Source organism: Ammospiza caudacuta, chromosome 14 (assembly GCF_027887145.1).
Source record: "Ammospiza caudacuta isolate bAmmCau1 chromosome 14, bAmmCau1.pri, whole genome shotgun sequence".
NCBI lineage: Eukaryota > Metazoa > Chordata > Aves > Passeriformes > Passerellidae > Ammospiza > Ammospiza caudacuta.
This window is the reverse complement of record NC_080606.1, coordinates 13772104-13797912: the sequence shown is the minus strand read 5'-3', so window position 1 is coordinate 13797912 and position 25809 is coordinate 13772104. Positions and strand designations below refer to the sequence as shown.

At 42.8% G+C, this 25809-nt stretch overlaps 1 protein-coding gene across 2 annotated transcripts in view; it reads right to left on the bottom strand.

Annotated features, from left to right (window-relative positions):
• Positions 1 to 844: 844 nt before the first annotated feature.
• Positions 845 to 25809, bottom strand: part of MSN (moesin) — a 40676-nt gene continuing 15711 nt past the window's right edge. Inside the window, exons 2-13 of one of the 2 annotated variants that reach the window (XM_058814322.1) lie at positions 19357 to 19440; positions 11261 to 11356; positions 10468 to 10742; positions 9919 to 10002; positions 9435 to 9581; positions 8858 to 8954; positions 7626 to 7789; positions 7125 to 7255; positions 6316 to 6476; positions 5794 to 5886; positions 5090 to 5323; positions 845 to 4057 (exon numbers count right to left, since the gene is read on the bottom strand). In XM_058814322.1, coding sequence (XP_058670305.1) covers positions 3893 to 4057; positions 5090 to 5323; positions 5794 to 5886; positions 6316 to 6476; positions 7125 to 7255; positions 7626 to 7789; positions 8858 to 8954; positions 9435 to 9581; positions 9919 to 10002; positions 10468 to 10742; positions 11261 to 11356; positions 19357 to 19440 — 1731 coding nt within the window. In that variant the 3' untranslated portion in view covers positions 845 to 3892. Of the gene's footprint in view, positions 4058 to 5089; positions 5324 to 5793; positions 5887 to 6315; positions 6477 to 7124; positions 7256 to 7625; positions 7790 to 8857; positions 8955 to 9434; positions 9582 to 9918; positions 10003 to 10467; positions 10743 to 11260; positions 11357 to 19356; positions 19441 to 25809 lie in introns of those variants that run through there. The other variant, XM_058814323.1, reaches the window with a different exon arrangement.

The following is a 25809-nucleotide window of genomic DNA, read 5'->3' as shown; positions in this document are numbered from 1 at the left end:
TGCTGTAGCATTAAAGGAGACATGCAATTCCTCCAGTGCTCAGGTTTTTAGAATCCTGGCCAGAAGGAACAAAAAAAAAAAGACTTACCTGTAGAAACTGAATTCAAGCCATGCCTGGTGGGGATTGCAGAAGCCTCTGTTGCTCCACGCTTCATGTTTTGTTTATAGAAAAGTCCAAGTCTCTTCCCCAACACCAGATCTGTGAGCACAAACATGTTCCAGTGAAATCTCCACCTTATTCTGCAGTACAGCAACGATTAGGCAGAGGTTCTGTGAGGCCCCTCTTCACAACCACCAAGAAAGCAGCTGCAAATAAAGATCACACAGTTCATTAACAGAAAGGTGGCAGCAGCCACTCTTCCACTGCTGGAACCCATCCCGAGGCCCTGGGAAACAGGCAGAGCCAGCCACAGCAGGGCAGCTGAGAAGCAGATTGTGCCCAAGTCCCCAGAACAGCTGATGGCAGCACAGACTGGGCAGGGTATCCATGCAAGCAGCAGCCCCAAGGCCCAGCCAGGCTCTCCTGGGTGCACCCAGGCCAGGGCTGGGACAGCAGGAGCTCACCCACAGCAGCTCCATCCCCTCCCTCTGGCCAGTCCATCTGCAAGTTGAACATTTGTGCTCAGAGCCTCCACAGAGAAGTATCAATTCCAGGATGGCTCCTGCTAGGGAGGAGGAAAGGGCTGTTACTGAAGCTGCTCCTTTCAGAGTGCAAGAAAGATCTCCCTGTTTGTGAGGGAGCTCCCAGGGTGACCTCTGAGCACCACAAGGCTGATCTGCCCTGCTACAGGACACAGCTCTGCACTTAAAGCATACCTTAAGTAACCAGCCAGACACAATCTGCTGAATTTCTTTGAACTTTATTGGCACTTCAGGAAGAACAAGGTATGGATTTTAACAACTCCTCTGAATAGGAAAAACATGTCTTAGTCAAGGTTCTCTCTGCAGATAAGCACATGGACCCATTAATTACTCCACAACCTTAAGGAATTGATGTTTTATTATAATCCATTAAAACAACTGGTCAAAACCCTTCAACATCATAATTTACAGCAACAAAAAAATAAAACAAGAAAAAATAAGCCAGGCAACATGTGATAAAGTACTGCCCTCCCCCCACCCCCAAGAGGAGTAGTTATCCAATTAAACTGGAACATGAAGAGGAAGAACAATTCACTGTATTCTAACAAATAAAAAATGTGTCTACAAATCTCACCATAATACTGAAAGCTTCTTACATTAGTTTTCTTGCAAAATATCATCTTTATAATACAGTATACATTTCCAAGGGGAGGACCATAAACATATCCTCCATCCCTTGACTAATATTTTCTAATTGTGCATAGCTAGAAATATTGAAATCAAATATCATTAGATACCACTGGAATATAATACTGGTTAAAAAGAAGGCAGAGCTGAAACAACTACAAAGAGTTAGGTGGACTCACTGGCACAAGCCGTTCTATTCCTTTATTGGACCATGTGGAATTAGAACGTTTAAAAACCCATATAAACAGAAGTCATGCCAACATCAGAATACATGAGAGCTCAGCAGTGTTGTGTGACCCATCAAAGCAGAAAATTACTGGTTTATTATTTGAACACATATTCCAGGCACCATACATCAGCTTGTTAGGAAATTATTAAAATATTAGATAGGATTTTTTCTCCCCTCAAATGCATCGATAGTTGCCATGGACAGAGCAGAAGTGCTGAGAACCAGCTTTAAAGCACCAAAACAGAAGTTTAAAGGTTGTCTGTTCCCCAGTAATGAGACTCATGCAGAGCCAATGCCAATCACCTTCAGTACAGAAATATACAAATACATTCTGACAAATTTAACTCCAATCTTTCATTTGTGACTTTCATGGTACTGAGGCATATTTTTCTTGGCCAACAAAAAGCTTGCCATGTCATGTGCCCCCCAAAAGCACTCTGTGTCCAGGGGAGAGAAGGGGGCTCCCACATGACGCACCTGGAGGTTTAAGGGCATAGGTTGGCATGTTGCTTCTAACAGAAGTTGGCTGGTATTTGTATGAAACCCTACACAGATTGCATTGCTTTCAAAAAATAAAGTAACACAGAACTGGTGAGGTTGTTTCCAGCCACCCAAGGAATTCTTGGGGAAATACTGCAGTTTGTTAACACTATCATGAACGTTTCTTTTTTGGCACAGTCTCCCTTTGCCCTTTTTCATACAGCAGGGAGCTAAAAATGCTCCAGTTCTCCAATGTTTTCCTTCTATCACCATTACCAGTAACATCATACAAAAGGAGAATCAACAAAACTGAGCAGGTCACAAAATTTGGAATTATGCTAGGCAAGAAAATAAATCCCAGGCTAACCTAATGACTTCCTATAAGGACAAACTAATCCAAGGAGGGCAAAACAAAGGAGGACTTCACTTTAGTAGAACCCATTTTTAAGATGACTCTCCTGAAGGTTAACAGTTCCTTTTATGAGGGATCAAGGCAACATCCAATTCAACCCTGAGCATACATGGCTATTTCCTCCACAGAAACGGCAGGGAGGACTCTGGGTAGCTACAGCATGGGCAGCTTGGATGACAGGAGGTGATGCTTATTACAATACCTGGCACAAGCAGCTCTCAGGACCAGTCTCACAACCATTTGTATCCCATTTCTAAGAGAAAGCCTTCTGTTCTCAAAGCCACAAAAGGCCAAAGCATCCTTCTGGGGAAGGAAAAGCACTTGAGCCAGTGATGTGGCAGAGTGCTAGTGAGGATTAAGAAAGCAATTGGACAAGTGTCTCAGGATCCTCTCCCCTCAAATGCTGCTTAAAGCCAGGAAGACAGATGCAGTCTTGTACATGACCCAGATATGAGAGCAGTTTTTGGTCCCCAGCTGCTGATCACTTTTTTTGATTGCATCTAGTTTAAACTAAATGTATCTGAGCTACAGTAGATCTATACACAGTCATAAGGCACCAACAACTATGTGCTAAAAAAGGCCTCTTAAGGAAAAACCTGAAATCTTGTTCATGTAACTAGAAAAGTATCTGTTCAGCAAGGGAAAATACAGCTACAATAATTTTTAGTCTTTTACAATTCTACCTCCCACTTTAGGTTTTCAATGGCAAAACCAAAATGGAAGGCAGTGTACTCTAGCTATCTCTGCCTCACTGGTTACATTGAAGTCAGACAAATGATAGTGAACAAAGCCATTGACCAGAGACAAAACCTCTGGAAAGCAGGGAATTCGAGGCTTCAAACCACACTGCATCAGTGGAAATATTCCAAAGGCCTCCTCATGATTAGAAAATTCAAAGCTCCATCATTAAACAACAAAATGTAACACCAGCAGGAACACCACAGAATCTGTTTGGTCTGCTTATTTTTGTAGGACAAAAGCTTTGGTCTTTTAGAGAGAAAGTCCATATTTTACCTTCGATCCTTCTTCCTAAGCTCCCCTTTTTAACTACATGATTCAGACTCTGGGTTAAGTCACAAATTCAGACCCTGGCTACTAAGCTTAATCCTGAAGCTTGCACAGGTTAGTAGGAAGGCAGAGTGTCAGACTGTCAGCTCTTGGCTATCGAATGCAGTACAAGTATCTGCTGGTCTCCCCACACAATGGGAGAAGACAGCAACACAGCCACCTCAGTGGGCAAACCCAACACACTAAGACTTTACCCCAAGCCAAACAACTTCGGATTTGCCTTAATACACTTTTGCTTCCCCAAGCCACCCCAGGCAGACATTATTTACTATTCCTTCTTCTGTCACTTAACTCCAGCATTTGCCCAAAACTTGATAAATAAGACCATGGTCACTCTTCTGTAGTGGTTCCAGCATAGCACGATTATGAGTGATGATGGGAGAGGATGGGGAAGAGGGGAGAAGAGAGTGCAGGGCAGCAGGTGCAGGGGGAGTTTACATGGACTCGAACTCATCGATGCGCTGCTTGGTGTTCCCCTGCCGGATCTGGCGCAGGGTCTTGTACTTGTCTCGGCCCAGGCGCATGTTCTCAGCGTGGATCATGTCGTTGGCTGTCTTCTTGGTCTCATCCCGAGCGTTTGCCAGCTCTGAGGAAAGAGCCTTTGGAGGAGGAGAAACAGACAGCAGCAGGTTAGTACCAGAGCCTCAAAGCTGGACAAGATTTCCTGCTGATCCTCCTAAAGATCCGGTGTCTATATAGAGACAGGAAACAGACAAGCCCCGGTGTATTCCTCTGGGCAACCTGCTCTAGCTGACCTTGCTTGAGCAAGGAAGTGGGGTTAAATGATCTCATGGAGGCCCCTCCAACCTAAACAGATCTGTGATTTTGTGGAAGTTGTTCATGTTTCTCCCTAATATTTGAAGGTATAAAACATCAGGCAATCTGGCACCTATTTACCTTCATCTAGCACAGTTAAGAAAGGTTGTCTCCAATGCCTGTACTTTAAAAGATCAGCCATGTAGAGGGATCCCTGAAGACAGCAAGAATATCTTGCAGAATCTGAGGAATTAGTAGCTTTCCACCAGAAAAGAAACTTACTGCAGAAAATAAAATGCACCTCTACCCTTCTGTGTGTAATACCAAAATACAATGCAGAATGAGCAAAGCCTGGTGCAAGTCAGGCAGCACAACTAAATGCTTGGAATTGAACACCAGAACACTGGAGTTCCTCACAAGAAGATGATGCAGTAGTGCTGTCTCTGTGCTGAGCCCTAGTGGGTTACTCCAGGGTTTTGCAATGCAGAGTTTTGCAATGCAACCCAGACTTGACAGTTAGAGACAGCTGCTGGATAGGAATCAGACAAAGTTCTTCAATTCCTTGCAGCCAGAGCTATGAACAGCTGTCAGGTGGTTGGCAATACTCACAAACAGCACACTACATCTGACAGACACTACTTGTTGGCACTGCTTCAAAATACTTCACTGCTTCCAGTAAAATGGAATTCAAGTGCCAGGAGACCAGAGCTGCCTCTCTACTCAATGGCTAAGCAGCTATCTGGCAACATCATGATCATCTCCCTTCCCTGTGTCTCCCATCATTTTTTAAATAACAGCAATACCTTCCAGCTGCAAGAAACGTTGAGAAAAGCATAAGCAGCACCCCCACACACATTCTGCTGCCAGCTTCTTACCTTCAAGTGTTTCTGGACCCTCTCATTCTTCTCTGCCTCAGTGGTGCGCTCCTCCTCGCTGCGGTCCTTGATGGTGGCCTCTGACCTCAGCTCAGCACTGGCCTCTGCTGCATTCTCATCCTGCTCATCATCGTGCTCGTTCTCAGAGTGCATGGGCTCAGTGACATGAGGGGTGCTCATGGCAGTCTTCAACTCCTCTTTGGTCTTCTCTAGGTCCTCCTGCACCCTCTGTGCCTGCAGTAGGATATGCCACAGTGAGTCAGTCAGAATAATCCTGAGTGCACCAACGAGGATTCCTGTAACGAGCACCAAGTGGTGCTTCTGTGAGAAGTCTTCTGTGAGACTTCTCACAGAAGCACCACTTGGTGCTCGTTACAGGAAACCTTGCACCTCTGAAGGGGTGTATTCCAAAGCTACTCAGCTACCATCAATTGCAAAATTTTCTGCTGGATAACACTTCAGAGATTTGAAGAATCGTTACTGTTAATGGAAAATGGGCCACGGGTCTAATTAGTCAAAAATTGCTACATGGAGTTAGAATAAGTCACCAGTTCCATGGAGAAAACCAAAGCTGCATATTTACTATAGCCTCACACTTGCAAGAATTGAGTCTAGCATGGAATCTAGGGCAGTAGTTTAGGTTACAACCCAGAACAAACAGCAATTCCACAGAAAGGATTCCATTTGCTCAGATTCTGCTTTACCTTATACTGCCACTCCTGTGCCTCGCTCTCCTTCTTCTGCCTGGCCAGCTCCAGCTGTGTGATCCTAGCTGTGAGTTCTGCCATCTCAGCAGCCTGCAGAAGAAAGGTTTTTAGTGGAAACAAACCCCAAGGTACATCCTAAATCAAACATTTAGTTCAAGTCCTGAGTGAAAACACATCTTTTCAGTGAGAAGAAAGCCTTTCTGTTAACTTCAGTTCCACCAATACCTCCATGATGAAAGAGGAAAGGAAGCCAAAAAAATTTTGCATTTCATTGTGGGTTGGGGTTTTGTATGGTTGTTGAGTTGGTTCTTTTTCCTTCTCCCCAAAGCAACGCTTTATCATTATCACATACAAAAAAAAGGCATACATTTGTATTTATGCATAATTTCCATATACTTGAGGATAAAAATTAAAGAACCTGTGTATATAGTGCTTCCTCACTATATTCATAGCCTGGTTTGCTTCAAAAACTTCTTCTTTCACTATTTTCCCTACTTGATTTTCAGTTCACCAACTTACCAACTGTTCCTGGGTCTTTTGTTGATCATGGGATGCTCTCAATAGGGCCTCCTTGGCCTCTTCTGCTTCCCTACGTTCCTTAGCCAGTTTCTCTGCTTCCTCCTGAGCTCGTTTCCTCTCCTGTTCCAGCTCCAGAGCTCTGCGGGTCTGTTCTTCCAATTCTGACAATAGGGGAGCACATTTCAAGTCAGATCAAGTAAACAATGGCAGTAGAAGAGGAAAGTCTGTCTGGATAAGGGTTTTCCTTCAGAGGGACAGGTAAAGGATGGATGCAAGCAACTGTTCCCTGTTCTTTCCTTTACATTTAACCTGAAGCTGTAAGACTAAAAGACTTCAGTCTAAAAGTCAGGCCCACCCCCAATGGATTTGTGGGGAAGCACTCATCCTAAAATTACATACCTAAGGGTAGAGAAGCATTCAATATTTTGTATGGGCAACACCACACTAACTCTGAGCAATTAGACAGTAAATCACCACAGCAATGGCTGGTGTGACCCCTGCTACACTGACTCTTTCCTCTACAGATATGCTGGGATAAAGCTTCCAGTCAGCACAGGAACAATGGCAAGGTACTTCTGCTGCCAAGAGAGACATCTTGGCTGTTACCTATTTCGTTAAAGCATATATTTTTTCAGCAACTGCATATTGATTTACATTCAGCTTCAGGAGGCTAAACCAGGGCCCTAACACCAGTTAGCACACAACACTGGAGAGACAAATTACTCAGAGATGCTCATAGCTTTACTATTTGAACCCTTCTCACTCAGACTATTCATCATCAAAGGAAACACTAAAAGATTTCCTATTACCTTGCTGAGCTTTCTTGGTTTGCTCCTCAATTTGCTTGAGTCTCTCCATCAGCTCCTCCTTCTCACGCTCAATCTTCTCCTTCTCCTTTTCTGCCAACTCCCTCTTCTTCTTCTCATTCTCCAGCAGGGCTCTGATGGAAGGAAGTCACAATGTAATTTCAAACCAACTTGGAGCACTTCCTAGTAAACACACAAAAAGAGCACACACAAGATGTGCCCTACAGCACTCAGATAATGAGCTTTACTCCCTTTATAGAAGTGCAAAAATATAAAGCTCTGCTGGCATTCATCTCAATGACAAGTTCACAAGTCCAAAAAAGTAATGGGAAGTCACATTTGTGGTGAGTACCATTACTATCAACCCATCAGACCTACTGAAGCAGAAACAACCTGCTTTACTTTTGGCTCAAGCAGATTAAGGTGCTGCCAGCCATTTATCTAGCATATGATGCTACTCAAGCAGTAATTAGTCACACCCAGGCTACTCAGAGCCCAACCAACCTCTCCATCTGTTTCTGGTGTTTCTCTTCCCGAGCCTGTGCCTTCATCTGCTGCACCTCGATGGTGTCTGGTTTACGTCTGCGCATGTAGAGCTCGTGGTTCCCCATGCAAAGTGCCAGGATCCGTTTGTTAATCCGTAACCGAGGGGCATAGAATACAAAGTCCTTGGGACAAGGAAAAGGCAGCATTACATTTGTTCTTTCAGCATAAGAAGCCCCTTGTGTATGCACTATGCTCCTAAGACCCCAAGCATTTTAGAGTTGCCAGCCAGCTTTTCTTAATAACATCTAATTCACTGGTGGTGGCAGTTGGACACTTATTTCTGAAATGCATTTCAACCTGACAAGCACACCCAGGGCAGGAGCACCCAATGTGTCATTCCAGTGCCCTGGGTTTCACTGTAGCACACCCCTAGCACCAAGCACACAGCATCTTGCATCACCACTTCATTACAAACACCAGCAGGGCTGCTTTACCAGGCACACCAAGTCCCTGGCTTCTCCCACCTTCCTTCCCACTTCAATAATCTGTATAATAACCTGGCCAGCCACTTAGGATGTAATGTCTTGGCTTATGCCAGAGGGGGTGTTAAATGTTACAATGAATGGATAAATAACTTTGTTCTGTTCAAAAGGAGCAACAGGGAAATGCTTTCAAGCAGCAATGAAACAAGAATGACCAGAAGAACAGAAGGTACTGGCTAGCACTAGAAATTATTAGGCCTTAAAGATTAAAGCAATTACATTCAATATAAATTTGCGAGGAAAAAAATTCCAGCCTACCCTACAAAATGACTTAAAGCTTTTGCTTTAAGTAAGGTGAAACCTGCAAAAGATCATCCCACACACTGTTAAAGACAACAGGTTGCAAAGGAAGCATCCACAGTAAACAGAGATCCCTCAGATCCCTAACTGTATTATCAGAGATTCTGAACAGTCTTAGGAGAATCAGAAACCCTAAGCAAAGAGCTACTCCCTGCCACTGATGTTAAAAGTTTAAGCTTATACTAAATTTCTACCTTCTTAGCCAGAAAAAAAAAACTGGCTAAGAAAAAAAAAAATAACTATCACTTGACTGCCCTGAACAGGTTTCCCTGCTTACATCAACATTCATGCTATCGATGAAAAGATTCTGTGCAGAAAACCCCAAAAAGCCCCCAAAACCAAACCCACAGAAATCATTCAGCTAAGAAGTTGAAATTTTAATAGCTTAATATGAATCTTGCTTCTTACTGGTGCTTTCTTGTCAATAGGCTTAATAACAAATTTCTTGTCATTGAATGAGATATTTCTGATCTCACTCCAGGGAAATCCAATTTTCGGTGTTAGCCTGTAAAAATGGGAAGCAAAAAGAAATGAGAGAGCCAAAAGTCATTTCAAATTCTTGACTTAGAATATAAAGCTCAAAATTATACCAAATCCACCCTCATATTTAAGTGCCCTTATGGTAGTTGAAATCAGCAGACAAAATTAGTCACACAGATGAAATATAAGAAGCAGTTTTTCAATCCCACTTTTTTTTTTTTTTGTCTTTTAAATGAAAATCAGAACTGGAGAATGCATCTATAGCAGGAAGACTAGGGATAAAGTGAAACTATCTTGAAAAGATTTGCCCATTTCTTGTACTTGCTGGTCCAAAGAATCACATTTCATGGATTATTCTGGCAATGTCAAAAACACAGCCAAGAATGATACAGAAATGGTGGAGTTTAGTTTAGTTAAAAATTTGAATTCCAGGAGAGATTGATTTTACATGACTTTATATTAGAAAGGAGCTGAAGGCAATAATGAAGAGAGAGTGGTTTATTACCTATCATTCTGCTCATAAATGTTGAGTCCAAGAGCATCTACACCTAGCCAGAGCTCAGAGCCTTTCTTGTTCTTAATGCTGAAGTAGTTCACACCATACATTTCCAGATCCTGTGCAATTTTCAGGTACTCCAAGACTGCATCTTCTCTGCAGCATGTAAAAAGAAAACATTCTCTTTTGAGTCTTTAAGCAGTTTGAGCAAGAAGGTTCTAACTTCCCATGTGGACAGAGCAGCAACAAGCTGGCAAGGGTTCTAAGCATCACTCTAGTAGATAATTATAAACTCGGCAAAATCAGTCAGGTTTTACTAAGAACAGCCAGCTGAAATGGACCAGCAGAGGCATGTAAACCTAGTTACTCTGAGCAAAATAACCTGAAGAATGCTAACTTATCCTGAAGCAAGTCACAGATTTTTTTTTAATGTATTTGTACATTACACATTGACACTACTTTAAATACAGCAGTTTCACAGTGCATTGGTTACCTAATCATTCCTCGATGTTCCTCATGCCACACCTGGATCCTCTCCTCCCACTGGTCCTTGTTAAGTTTGTGCTGCTCCAAAACCCTAGAAAGAGTATACATGGAATGTTTCAAACCAAGCACTACATATATGCACACACACAACCACATCACTCTATAATAATGCTTCATTAAATACTCCATTGGCATCAGAGTTCCCCCACAAAAATATTCCAAGAAATACAGCTTCATTAAAAAGCTAGATAGAGACAATGGTCAGTATTCAGACTTCTAATAAATGACAAATTTTATTCAGTTTCTTCTTCTTGTAGTGTATTTTGTTTTGGAGCTTCTCTCACTACTTCTGATTAGAGTTTCAGAGTAGCAATAGGAAATTTAAGGTTAAAGCACTTAATTAATTGAATGCTAATCTAAATACTCAAAGTGGCACAAGGCTATATTTTATTCTGAGCATTGCAATCAAAACACCCCCTACATTTAAAAAAAAAAAAATTAAAAATCACAAACCCTTTAAGAAAGAGAATGGCTAAGACTATGCAGGTTCACTTGCCTTTGTGGGAGCAGTTTGTCACTAGCAAGGTAGCCAGACTTGTGCACATCTTTGTTGAAGTCTCCGTATTTGGACTGGACGGCGTAGGAAGCCAGCAGCACAGCTGTTTCTGGGGGACAGTAAATGTCATCGTTCAGAATCGCCTCCTTCACTTGCAGGAAGAACAGGCGCTGTGTGATGTCCTGGATCAGCTCTTCTGCCACATCTTCTGGGTAGAACTTGGCACGGAATTTGAAAAGCAGGGGGTTTTCTTTACGTACATCCTGTGCGGTTACCTGCAACAGAGTTAGCAGATTTTATAGCCTATATACATGTGAAAGGGAGCAGTTTACAAACAGGAAGACAAGCATGCACTAGAAAAAAAAATTCTCCTTCCCAATGTAGAAAAGAGTGCAGGAAAGCAAGAATTTTCAATTACTTACTGTTAAATACCTCATCACTTCTCCCCACGGGACTTACAGAAGCCAGTACTTATGACCAGTGGTAGCTAAGTTACTTCCCAGGTTTCTCCCCAACCAAGATGCTCACTTGAGCACAACATCAGCATTTTACCAGGAAGAGTAACAAATCTGGCCTGTTTAACAGAGCTAGATGCAGGACAAGGTCAGACACCACAACTCCTCATACCCTGGGGAGGGAGTGTGTGGACACCACAGCACCAACTCACTGAGGTTGCAGTACTTGAGGTGCATGGGTAGGGAAGAACAGATCCCTGACAGAAGTATGGAGACTGAATTTACCCCTGCACTCTCAGAAGGGAACAAGGACAAGCAAAATCTTGGAGCAAACATACCTTTTTGTTCAATTTTAGCCATGTTGAGAAACCCTTGGTGTCTTGATACTGAAGTCCAAAAAACCAGACCTCTCGCAAACCAATTGTCTTGACAACCTGAAAGAAAGGTGATTATTAGCAAGATCCCCAGATGGACTGAACTTGTCCATTAATGGCTGAGAACATGTTAGAGGTAAGTTCAGACAGTGCCCTGACCACCTGCTTCTCCTGCTGCAGTGCACAGAAAGATGACTGGGCATCTAAGAGGTCTTAAGTGGATGGGTATGATATTATTTTTTCTCCTTCAGCTCTTTAAGGCTTGTTGCTATTTATAAACAACGGCTGGGACATTATTTTTCTTCAGCTACTTATAAGCCAACATGTACAGCCAAAACACAATGCAGCAGCTCTGACAGGTCTAGTAACTTCCAGGAATGAGGAACACAGCTCCATTTTCAGGTATATCCCACACTTATCATGCAAATGTACTATTCCTGGGCAAGTCATGTGCTACTTTAAGATTTGTTTCTACTCCACTCATAGCTATAGACAGGCCTTTCATGCAGCTCTTTACTGAGCAGCACCATTCAGAGGAAGTGCAGAGGCTAAACCCATATGCTATCCCCTGTGTCAGCACAAAGCCACCACAGGCCACTCACAGACATGAACTACACCACTCTGTGAGCTCTCTCTGTAGTTACTTCCCAAGCACACCAGGCATGTAAATAGGAATTTAAAAGGCTTTACAGACATGTTGTGACAAGAGAGAAGAGCTTCATGGTGGGGCAGCAAGACTACTGCAGTACAGGGCCACTGTTGGTTAAAAAGAGGGGGAAGATTCTCCAAAGCCTGATTGCTATCAAGACATCCCCCTTTGTGCCCTGAAAAGCCTGGGACATGCCACAGGGTGCAGCAAGGGGCTAACATTGGTGCAGAGACTGACTTGCCCTGTGAAAACCAGCTACCAGATCAGTTAATATAATTTTGTACTGCCCAAAGGTGCACTCTGTTCCCTTCTGATGTTGGATACAACACTAAAGACATAGGTTCCCCACAAACACACCACTAATTAGATTGTTTAGGGCTTGGATCAGACATTTTATCTGGCCTTTCCAAAGAGCATTAGGGCCTTTGTTCCTTTCAGAAAAACCAAATGCAGTTTTCAGCAGAGGCGTGCCACTGGTGGCACACACATAGACAAAACCTACACTAGGGCATGTAGTCCATGTACATCATCCCACTGGGGTACCTGAAATTATTCAGCCTGTCCTTGCTTGAACATGAACAGAAGAGCTAGGCTAGAGCTCCTGCAGATTCAGGGGGATGCAAATCACTTGTGCATCACACAGCTGATGAGGCTTTTGGAGAAGAAGCAGAGTTTGCTATATACATGAAATTTTGGTCACTGCAATATAGGAAAGATATTAATCTCTAATATTAAAATATTAGAGAGGGTCTAAAGGGGGCAATGAAGATGAAGGGCTCTGAGGGGAAGCTGTATGAGGAGCAGCTGAGGGCACTTGGTCCATTCAGCCTGGAGAAGACTGGGGGGAGACCTCATCACACTCTACAACTTCCTCATGAGGGGAAGAGGAGGGGCAGGCACTGATCACTTCCCTGTGGTGACCAGTGACCAAACCCAGGGGAATGGCCTGAAATTGTCAACCTGATTAGGGTGGATACCAGAAAAAAAGATTCTTCACCCAGAAGGTGGTTGTGGGGCTCCCCAGGGAAGTGGTCACAGCACCAAGCTTGACAGTTTAAGAAGCATTTGGACAATGCTGTCAGGCACATGGTGTGATTCTTGAGGATGGTCCTGTGCAGGGCCAAGAGCTGGACTCAGTGATCCTTGTGGGTCCCTTCCAAGCCAGCATATTCTGTGATTCTGTGATTGGAAGCAGATGGTTCAAGGAGGGGAAGAAAGGCTGTCCTAGAGCTCTGTTCTTGGAACCATTAACATATGAATGGGATGGAAGCTCCTCACTCGACTGCATGGGTCTGCTTTCCTCTCTTCCACTTGACAGCAGCTTATGCCTGGGAATTGAACAGGCTGGGCTGCCAGCAAGGAGCTGAAAGGCTCCACACTGTGGTCCCACACAAAAGGACTTTTATTCCACAGCAGAAGTCTGCACAGCAATGGCAGAGGCAAGAACGAGCTGGGGGCAGAAAGAGGGGACACAGCACAGCACTCACCATCACAGTCCCAAGCTGCCACTGAACTAAGGCAGGGAGGACAGTCCTCCTCCCTCCTCAGCTTTAGCAGGCTATTTAGTTCCATTTAGCAAGGAGAAAAGCATGAAGAAGAAACAGCTTTCTACAGCTGCAAAGAATCTGGCTGGCAGCAGCATAATTATGTCTGGGGGTGTACAGCATTCAGAGCCCTAATGAACTGTGAGATGTTCCAAAAAGCAAACAGCTACTGGCAGTGGCCAGGGATGGAAAAAGGCTGGCACAAAGGATGGGAGAATAGACAGTCTGTTTAACACAGACCACAATACTTAAATACCTAAAATTTACACTCTCATCCATATGGAGAGCAGCATCTTTTCTTCATTCCAGGGGGAGCATTAAGTCAGTCCCTGGGTCTTGTTTAGCCTGCTGGGTAAAGCTCAGTTACAATGGGCAACAGATTGGATGGAGCCTTAAAATCCAGCTGTCCCATGGTACCTTGACCAGCTACTACAAAACTTTAATTGAGTACTACTTTTAGCTTAGAATTCTATTCAGTAAGCCATACTGACATAGGGGAAAAGGTGCCTTTCTGGTGACTCACTTCATCCTCTGCAGAAAGTCTAAACACACATTAGTAGGGTAAGTTTTTTAGTTATGTTCAGAGAAGAAACAGAAGACCTTTCAGAGAGCCTTTTCTCTCATTCCTTCTTACTCCATGTTTTCTAGGTCTGCATGACAATTCCTGTCCTTCCCTCAGCACTCACTCAGCTCCCTCTGAACTGTGTTCCTACAGTTGGGTGCTGCTCCACAGCAGAAGAGGGAGCCACAAGCAGCCTCTTAAATGTACATTTTAGCATCAAGATGATGACTGAAATTGGCTGTCATTCTCAGCCCAGGAAACACAACACCACACTGGCAAACAAGTACAGATTCTGATGAAAGCACTATTTACATACAGGCAAGAGCAAAGCATGCAAGCAGAGGAAAAGGCGGAGCACTTGGATCATGCTCCTGCATCAAAGGCCAAATATCTCAGGCTATATCATGGGACAAATTCCTTGAATGGGCCCTAGTTAAAGATGAGGTAGGTCTCTCTCCCTCTCTATGACAGGCATGTCAAGGATATCTGAGAGAAAACTGCCAGCTAAACTTATTGCTGGAGCAGCTCTGAACTGGTGCCACACCTGCAGTTTCATATGCCAGTCAAAAACAGCTTAGAATGGGGTCTTCCAGGTACCCTAACTTAGTACCCAGGTTAGGCTCCATTTACAGCCACAAATATTCAACTGTTCCCCCTCCATTTAGCTGGTGGATGTACTTTAGTTTTCCCTTCCAAAGTGCTAAAATGCCAGAGTGCTAAACTACAGGATCTTTGAGTTTTTGTGCTTACTACAGTTTGCCATTGACATCTTTAGCAACAAGCAGTCCATTTTTGGTTGGAACTACTGCTTTTCTAAAAGTCAGAAAGTTTCCACATGCTCCTGTGAAATTTGAGACACATTTTCATACTGCTCAACCACAAACCTTCAGCACAGGGACAAGAGTTCTGGGGTTTGCTGGGGCAACCAGCCACCATCCTGAGACTTGCTGCTTTCTGCCATGAAACTACCTTAGTGAGTTTTGGTTTTAGTGCTTTCACCTAATGGATCAGGTGTTCCAGAAGAGCCATTTCATATGTGTTTAAACACTACTAGGTAGGACCTAGTAGTAGCTAAAGTAGCTAAAGATTTCTTACATTCTCCCTCCTCAAAAAGCTTCGTTTGCAGGCCATGAGACGCCAACCATTTTTATTTCAAACACAGCTCAACTCAGATGAAGTCACTCAAAATTCAAGAGGGGTTTGATCAGCCTGTGCTGTACACTTAAGCAAACATGAAAGAAGTCATGACAAATTGGTACTCTACAAAACCAAACTGGTTTTCTACAAAACCACTAAATTCACTGCAGCAGGTAAACAAGGAGGAAGCTGCTAAGCATTACCAATGTTTCAAGCTGCACAACAGCTTGATGGCCATGGAGATAGAAAAGCAAGGCAAGACAAGCCAGGGCACACAACATCAGAATCTCAAGAGATCTGGCTCTTAATGAAATCTGAAAAAGCCTTAAGAATTAAAAAGAAAATGCATAAGACTTAATGCTGAACATAAAACACAGCATTAGGGACCAGGTTTAAAGTGTGCAGAGAGATGCTTATTGTTATCATTTTAACCCATAGATAAGTGCACATTTCTATTACAAGCTTAGTTTTGGCCCCAAAAGCTTACAATAATGAGGAAAAGCATCTTTGGAAGGTTAACCACATGTTTTTAAAGTTTGAAGTGATAGCTACTGAAGTTTCTCATGTGACATTTTCTTTAACCTGTGACTTGTCTTCATGGCTCTTAATGGGACAGAAATCACCTTTAAGGAGATTGGATGCTCAGTGATTCAAACTACCCAGAAAAGGGAGGGGTTTTTAATGCTTTTTTTTTTTTTTAATCCAAAAAAAGGAAGTTTGAGGGGCAAAAGATTGAAGAGACAATTTCAAACCCATCCACAGCAACAAATAACTAAGAATTTTCACCAGACAACAGATTAATCTTTGCTGTGTAGAAGACACAATGCAAAGCACTGCTGTGGTTTACTGGCTGCTCTCTAAACCAATACAGAAAAGGGTCAAAGGAGGAAAATAAGCAGCTATCACTGCTGCAGTGCCTGTGCTCTCCATCCCTAGGAAAGCAACATTTCAAGGTACCTGGGAAGTGATAAAGCCTATGTGATAAGCAGCACCTCTGACATGCAGAGCCCATCCTTGAGCTACTCTTTTAATCCATCACTGGAAGCTGAGGAATGGGAGCAAAGTTACAGTTCTTGCTAGTAAGTAAATGCTGGAGTAAATGCTGGAGTTCAGCAACTGATGTTAAAAGGTACAGCAGCAAAACTGCAGCAGACAGATAGTACAATCCTGTCTCACTTAATCCAAGTTTTGTCCTTTCACACAAGCCTAAGATATTCAAGCTAAAGCTGTACATTTACAAGATTAGGGAATAGGAAGAGCTCTAGAATACATCATGATGTTACTCCACATGTTTATCAGTTCAGTAATATTTCTACAGGCAGCTACTTCGGGGCAGAAACCACTTCCTACATAGCAGTGAGGTATCTGCAGTGTTCTGTCACTACAAAAATTCACTTTGAAATTTAACCAAACAGGAAAGAGGAAGACAGGAACATTTCTACCTCATGCCCATTCACATATTATTACTACAGAACTTTAGACTCAAATGCTTTTTCCCTCATTAAGCTAAAACCTAGCTACAAGCTTTCCGAAATTTTCTGAATTCTATTCAGAGTGGGCCAGAATCATGTGTGGCATAATGAATATATTTATCTACTTTTACACACAACAGGTGAAAATAAATACTGCCTAAATGTTACTGAGCAAAGGCAGCAGATTGCATTGAAGTAGCCATGCAGCTAAAAAGCTTGGTAATGCTTAGCAGCTTCCTTCTTGCTTAACTCAGAACTGACAGTTCAAAGTGAAAGGGCACCTCAGGGCAAAAAGATGCTGGGTATCTTAAAATTTTCTGTACAAGAGTCAAAAATCAAGTTTCACACCAGAAGTCAATGTCCTACAACAGCAAAACCATATATCTACTTTGTAGAGGAGCTCTGCCTTCCCTCAAAAAAGCACTGATGAAAGCAGATCTTTTTTCAGAACCAGCATCATGCAGAAAACACTAGATTATCAAGTCCAGGGGCCCAGCATGGCTTAAGGGAGCTAGAAAATAAACAGGAGTAACTTTGTTGTCACACACCCCATCATGGTCTATCTAACCTAAGGATAGAAACTGAGGCAGAGTGAACAATGTCCAGCCAGAGAGCAGCCACAGTGTCAGCAGGGACAGCAGCCCTGGGCTCTCCCTTTACAGGAACCAATACACAAAAACTGCTCAGTCATGTGAAAAATACTGGATATGCAACAGCTGACAATACATTTAAAGGCCCATCCCTTTCCTACATGGAGCAAGTTTTATGTCAATCAGACCTTTTAGAAATAACAAATGTTTAAAACTAGCTTCAGACACTTTTTTTCCCTCCCTCATTTTCAGCTTCACCTACAATCCAATTTAGGTGAAGTAAGCATTGCCTCAACTTAGAAACTCAGTTCTGCAACAGCATTTGTTTTCTCCCTTGGCAAAGTGTTTACTGTGGAAAAAGCAAAACAAAATTCTGTTTAGACAGGTGCTGTGTGAAATGCACTGAAGGGAGGAAAACGTGCAGCTGTCCAAGAGCATGACAAAGGAGTGAAATCAATTACTAGACCCGAAGAACTGCTATATTGGAAACATGGCTGGATGCTTCTCAGAGACAAACTGATGAAGCCCGAGTCTGCCACCAATGTCAGTGTGCAGCAGAAATCACAGGTGACCTAAAGCTGACTGAAAATACCATGTGTAGATTAAAAATATTACTGATGTGAGTAGTATTGTTTCTCAGCACTTGGTGCTTTGCTTGGATAATAGCAGAAGCCAGATATTGAAAAATAATCAAGGGAAGCATCCACATGAAGAACACCACCTTAAAAAAATTTTAAAACCAAAAAATCCCAAAAAAACAGTTCATTTTTTAAATGAGCCTGGGGACATGTCACCTCAGCTTCATTAGCAAACACTCTCATGCACTAACTGTGACAGAGTTCCATGTTGCACAGATGGATTCTGGATAGAATTTGGCTTTCACTTTTATAAATCCAAACCTGTCAGATCTGAGACCACACAGGGCTAAAATATGCAGGAGCTACTACATAGTAAGACACAGACAGCTGAGAACTACACTGCAATTCAGAACTTTTCCAAAAGCCTTTTTCCATTATGAAAGGATGCTCTTTCACTAAAGCTTTGGATCTCCCTACATTTCAGGGCTGGGCTGCAAAGAGCAGTATATCATCTAGTGCTGAATCATCCAGCTGAGTACAAGAGAAAACAGTAGTTTGTGGTTAAAGATCTAAAAAAATATATAAAAATTTAAATTATATTTGCTGGCCCCAAATGAAATATCTGACTTCAATGGGTGAATCAGCCCTTAATTTTCTCTCTTCCTTATGATAGGTACTATGTAGAGCTGACCCCAGAATGCTCAGCTCTAATGAACCACACCCAAATCTGACCTATCTGGTCTGGCAGTTCCCTCCTCTTGTCATTACTCCAAGATTCAATTTGCATATCTTTGAGCTATGAATTTACTGTTCCCATTTCTCTCCAAGGAGCAAATCCATGGCCAATTACAGCAGATAAACACTGCTGTGGAGTCTGACAAAGTTTCACTCTCTGCAGCTGATAATGCCTGTCTTCTGCTGCTCCAGCTCTGGGCTGCACACACCTCCCTGCTTCTGCCAGAGCAGCAGGAAATTTCCCTGCCCAGTGAAAGCTGGGAAGGGTTGATGCACATGCAGACAGCCCAATCAAGTGTGGTACAACCACCACTGCTCCCAAGGTTTCCCTCAGGGCCTGGTGGGAGTACAGAACATCACTTTACCTGCACTTAAAGGCCACAACAGCATTTGAAACCCAGCTGAGCCTCTCCTGGTTTAGAGACCAACTACCCTTTGGAATCAATTACACAATGCTTGCAGGTAAGTCAACCAAAACCAGCTTACTGGGTCCCCCACAAGACTTTTCTTACAAACTACGACTGCAGATACCTAGTGCTTTCCAATTACTATTATTCTGAGCCATAACACCAATTCAGTTCACTAGAAGTAATAGCTCCTAACACAGTCTTGGAGATTACAAAATGCAGTAGTTTTGGAAAAAAGTAGAATTTCCTACTGTGCTGAGTTCTCTTGAAGCTATTACATATAGTGACACTCAGTCTTTGAAGTCCTTCAGAAATTATTTGCTGTTGCCTCAATAAAATTGCAATGTCTTTATCAACTTTATATCTTCTGCAGCTCCATCTCTTACCTGATCAAAGAGTTGCTTCCCTGTGGTGTTGGGCTGGATGGCAAACTCCAGCTCAGCATCCATGGTGGTAACACGCACACTGATCTGGAAGATAAAAATGCATCATTACCAAACATGCTCTACCCAAAAATGAAAACAAAGACATGCCCAGGAGCAGGATGCAGCTCTCAAGCTTCCAGGGACTTCACTGCCAGCAGGCACAAAGCCACCTCCTCTGCCAGCATGGCATTCACAGCTTTCCTGTAGAATATAACCTTCCTGTTTTGCAGTGTTTTTGTCCTCTGTGGTCAAACATTCACATGTACTGACACACATGAGAGCCATTTACATCTTACAAAGTTTAATTTCCAGAGTAGAACACTCTGGTGTCTTTCACAAAAGCAGAGATGTTCCAAAACTTGGTGCACACAAGAAGACATCCAACCCTTTTGTTTGAATCAAGGAAGTTATTCCAGAAGCATTAACAATTCAGTCTGCCACAGAAGGCTGGTCAATAACAATACACTTCCAGTTGTTGTGAGTATTTGGAGAAGTTAAAGGCACAATCCCTGACATGCTCCAGGGGCTGTGGGTGTGAAGCAGACAGGACGCAAGGATGCCCTCACAGGCTGAGTGATGAACACGAGAACAATTCCCATAGCAGTAGAGCTGCCAGTGCTGCTTTCCAATTCTTTCAGGGGGATGAAAGACTTCTAAAAACTGCAGAAATTGATTAGGTCTTTTTAAAATTGTAACCAAGATTTCATTACTATACTAGCCTTAGATGCAAGATCATCAATGTTCTTCCAGAAGAAATATTACATGATGCACTATTTTGACAGGAATGTCTCACCATCACATTTTCACTGGTGGCATGAAAGTGGCAAGGAACTGCAGCAAGGGAGTTCACAGCTTCATCCCACAGAAGCAGGAAGACACACACACACATTTTTCACTTCTCATGAAGCCAGTTAAACAGCAGAGGCGTTTCAGGTCAAATGCTAGTGTAAAACACTGCTGATCCCATTCAAAACTCCTGATAATTACTGGGAAACATGATTTAGATGCTTGGGGCTAGACAGAAACTGTCCTGGCCTGAAAATAGATGCCTTAATTTTAGGCCAGGGAAAGTGAGGTCTGTGAGTACACCAAGCTGCCTGAGAATCCAATTCTACTTGCATGCCTATCAACTGAAAAGGGTAAAGATATTTCACAATTTTTGAGCACAAGCTGTACATATTAAAACAGCTTTATTTAAAATATTTTTCCATCAAAGCAAAGATTCAAGGCTTGAAATTGTTCAGACAAGATACTCACAATGCACCAAACCCCAGCACACAGGCCTTGCATTAACAATTCTCTCTCTTGCTAAGTCATTTACCTCAGATCAACAAATCCTAATTTTTTTGCTCTTCAGGGCAATCAATACTATTAGTACACTCCACCAGGCTTCCAGTGGTGAAGGGTAGAGGGAATTACATTGTGAAGAGCTTTGAGAGCCACTCCAAGTCATATTTGGACTATAAGCTAACTACATGACACAGGAGACCAAAAAAGCAAGAGTAAGCAGAGAAATATTCAAAGAACCACATAATACCTATATGATCACAGGCAGTTCTGATTCCTGTATTTCTACCAAAAATATGTACAGATTTCACATCTTGTTTACTAAGAAACTAGACTGCAAGAGAACTAGGACCAGGGTTTTTTCCCCAATAAGCAAGAAATGTTCTGCTAGTTAATCTAGGTAAGCACCAAAAGAGACCAGTAACTATAACAAATACTTTTTGAGGTTTCCCAGAAAGCCTGCTTCAGACTAGGCAGACCACTATTTTGTACTTGATATCTGCTTGAGATAAACCTAAAGGTTTTCTTGTTTTAAGTTAAGCTAAAAATTCTGTAAGGTTAAAGGTAGGATTAGCACAGCTAAGCTGAAGTACACATAAATTGAAGTTCTGGCTGTTTCATGCAAAAGGAATGTTATTTAGACATTACTAGAACAAAGATATCATGAACAAGTATATCAGGAGCAAGTTGGTTTTGAAGCCCTCTAAACCTTGTGACAGAATGTCAAACTAAGGCAAAACCATCCCACAGAAGTAGCAAGGAAAGCACAAATGGCTTAAACTCCTAAGAAAGAGGTTGTTTTTTTTTTAATTAGCAGCTTTCAATAGCATGCAGATGCCTTAAATTCTCTTAGTGTACACCTTCCCAAAATTATTCTCTTTGAATCCTGGGCCTTGACAATGGGCTAATTTCATGGTGTTTTGGTGAAACAAGAATTTGGCCACTTCTAAGAAGGGCTGAATGCTCCCCAAAACAGCTTTGCTGCTTACACTTGGAAACAGATTTCTGCTTCTCTCCTCTGTAAGCCTGATTCACCCAGCACAGCCACCAGTGAGTGCAAAGCTGTCCATAAGCTACATTCAGGTATAAGGGTTACATTAAATGAGCCATTAAGTTACCCCTTACATTTTGTTAGCTTTGAAGTGTTTCCTGTTCACCTAAAGCATGAATGTATCAGCTACCACGAAAGAAAAGAGTCTCTGCTCCACTGTTTATGGACAAAGCACAGTAGCTACTCTTATCTGATATCATGTGCATAGGTGATTAAGGACCAAATATCTGAGCACCAGAAAACTGAACTGAAACATCTGTGTGCCTAAATAGCTCTTAAGAGTTATTTAGAACAAATCACACCTCCACATTTTAAACAAAGCTGCTTCAGTAACTCCATAATTCATGCAGAATACTTATTAAAACTCACATCTTTGTTAGCACAGTAAAATAAGGTCCCATGCTGGAACCAGCAAAATTCCTTCACTGTCAGTCACTTATATGCCATTAAACTATCTGACCCAATATTATCCTTCAATTAGCACACTCAATAGGGAGATTTACACATTTCCCCCCACCACCTCCAGCAGTCCCCTGTGCCCAGGATGAGTAACAACCCAAAGTCTTGAATGGGGCTGCACTTGCAGCTTCAGGCTGATCTAAGAGAGCAGAAGCTGAGATAGCACAGGAAGCAGGCTCGTGTTTTGCAGAACCACACCCTGGTAGTGCCGTTTCCCCAGGCTGAGCAGGGTTTAACACGTTCAGCAGCACTCTGCTGCGAGCTGTCAGCACAACGAGCTGGGGGCACAGCACATCCTGGGCTGTGCCACTGACATTTTAACCATTAGTTACTTTGAACCATCAGTGGTAATTTAATACTTGGCTGAGAAGCTAGTTTGCTGTAAAATTGAGCTTTGTTAAGGCTCATTGGTGTGAAAACAACACACAAAGACATTTTTTCCCCATACCCTACCAAGCTAGAGTGGTTTTGTTTTTCCAGTTCACAACAAGTGGCTCAGAGGGAGGTTTCTACCGTTTCAGGTGGTGGGAGGCACTGAATTAATGCACTCTGCCTGCAGCTCAAACCAGCTACAAGAAGAGATCTGCAGACTGCTATAATGTCTACCAGACAAGTACGTGCCAGGCACTGCATGTTTACCTTCTTCCTCTTCATTCACTTTAAGTCTCACTTTAGGTAAAACCACTTTACTAAGGTATTCATAGCTGAGTACTGACCAACACAAATGTTACACATAGGAATAAAAATGCTATAGCAAAACAGAGCAACACTATGCAGTCCCATCAAAATTTAGATTAATTAGCTTCGTTCCTTGAGAGTGACTCTGCCAAAAAGCACTTTTAAACCATCTAATTAGTTTGCTACCAGGGATTATTCTAAGAAAAGCCTCAAGATTCATCAGCATTAAGCTATCAGATTTTGTATTTCTAAGCCATCTGATAAGGTTTTCATAGGTTTGAGGGATGGCATAACCCTTGGGATGTTTATAATTTGGGTTGCAAACAGAAAAAAAATGTCAATAATATATCTGACTTGAACTGCTGATCTTATACAAATTTAGCTCTGTCAGTCCAGACAAGTAAGGTGCATGCTGCTGAGAGATGTGCAAAAGAGACATTGCACACCAGTGATCCAATCACAAGGTCCAGTGGCAGCACTCATCCCCAACTATACTGCCCTCCTATCCCAAATATTCTGTTACTAAACATCTATCAAACTTTCAACACTTAGGAGGTGCTTTAAGAAGGTTTACTGGATTTCATCAACAGATTTATCAAAAATACTATCCTAAAGCAGTAATTTTTACTCAAACTCTGTTTAAAGCAATTAATTGAATTTATTCATCATAGCATTAATAATATACCCACTGCAGCATGCAAATGTTTGCAAGTCTCTAAATTCTACTTGGATCCTAAAGTCACAGAAGTTTATTGTAATAGGTGACCTCTAAATAGTCTGTTGTCTTTCCATCATCATTTAATAGCCTCTCATACAAACAGCTACTAATTAAATGCTTCCAGACACCATTTTGCACATTGCAAGAACATTCAACTATCACATTTCAACAGGTAAATTTATACTCATCAAATTTTCAAAACATGCCAAAAAGAGTGCTCATATTTAACTGATTCCTTTCATAACAGCTACAGGAAAGAGATAGAAAACTAGCAACCCTTCCTCTTCTTTATTTGGGGAATTACCATAGTTCCACCAGCCTAAACCCTGCTAAAGCTTGCCAGTGCCAGAGCATTAAAGAGTTTCCTGCTGCCAAGGACAGTATTGTCAAGCGTGGTACATCCTGCACAGACAGAAACTTGCATGGCAGAGATACTCTTCCAGCCCCAGAGTAGCTGTAGCCAAAGAAAGTTCCCTTTGACCAGCAAAAGCTTTCCAAAGGCCCATGCCACCACTATCCCCCTCTCCCCATGGTGTTCAGCAATCTGCAAGGGACACACTTAAAAGACAGTGGTACCAGCCACCTATCTGCAGCATCTTTTCAGGTATTTTAATGTTTCCCATATACCTTCAAGTCTCACTTTCTGCCCCACTGTGATTCCAAATAAATTTTACTAGCAGCAGTAATTGTCAGGTTTCTGAATAAATCCTCCTAATAGTGTGCTATAAGAACTTCCTGAGATGAAAAGGTGTAGCTGCATATGGCAGGACAAACAGGAAAGACTGATCCTGTCACACTCAGGAACGGATGTATGGCCTGTGCTAATGCCCCAGTGCATTGAGCAGCACGAGAGGTAGAAAAGACAATTCTGTTTGTCACAAGCTGAGACAGGAATAGAGTACTAGGAAATTCATGTCAGAATAATAAGTGGAGTCAGCACCACAGAGTATCGACCTCTACAAAACCCTGACCCTGAGCTAAAGCTTCTTTCCTCCCTGCATTTCCTGTAGGCAAGGAAGCTGTTGTACCCTGCTGGGCTGGAGGCTTCAAGCTCCAGATATTCCCTGCTCCCCAGCTTCAGGCCTCCAAGTAGACTATTTCTGGAGAAAGTATCATAAGGAAAACTTAGACTTTATTGCAAATTTGACTGGTACAGAAAAGAAGCAAGCTCAATTAAAAAGAAATTCCAGACCAACCTTTATAGCCTTGCACTGAAAGGCACCAGTTCACCCAGCAGTTACTCCACATAAAAATACTAAACCAATACCATTCACCAGTTCCAACCTGGGAAGCACATCAAATCCAGCTGGAGTTGCACAAACTAAAATCTCATAATGTACCTTAATAACCTAAAAAACTGCTCAGTTTTGGCTTTTTAGGAAGATCAGCAGCAATATGGTGAGTTTAACAAGAAGTGTCCCCTGTTTCTCAGAAGGTGCAAGTGGAGCAGAGTGCTCTGCAGTGCTGCACTTCCCTTCCCACCACTCTCAGCCTGCCCAGCCCTCTGCAAGGACAGCAGAGCTGTGCAATGCCTTGGAGGGGAAGCAGAGGTGATGCCCCACGCCTCAGCACCAGCCATACTCACAGACATCTGGCTCCTTCCTGAGTGCCAGCACCCTGCTGGAACAGCCCTGGCTCCTCTGTGTCAGGGTGAGGCTGGGATCGGGTCATGTGAAAGCGCTTGCAATTTCTCAAAGGATTACACTTAATTAACCAAGCCCCCTTCCAGCAGTCTTAAAGGGCCTTTTCATACCTCTAAGCTCATCAGGGAACAGAACAGCAGCAGGGACACCCTAGGCACCACCCTGCAGACCCCAGAGAGAGGTTAACCCTCCCTGCAGCTCCTGGGAGCTTCCCAGCTCCCTGCACCAGCCCCATCCTGCTCTGCTGGGACACAGCACTTCTCATCTGACTGGAGCACAGGCCATGCAGTAACTCCACAGGAGGCATCCCATCCCATCCATTTGAATAAAGCTATCACCCAAGGGGAAAGCCTGCCATGGTACTTCTGGTACCAGTGAGCCAGTAGTACTACTCACATCCTGTAGAGTATGTGGCTTTCTTTTGGTACCCAAGTACAGCCTGTAGCAGGAATGCACCCTTTAAAGCATCCCAAATGACTTTAGCACGGACCCTGAAAACACAGAGCAGTGAAGGGGCAGCTGCTACTACCCAGCTTCACAAACTTCTCTGGTGAGCAACAGAATTCAGGCTAAATCCA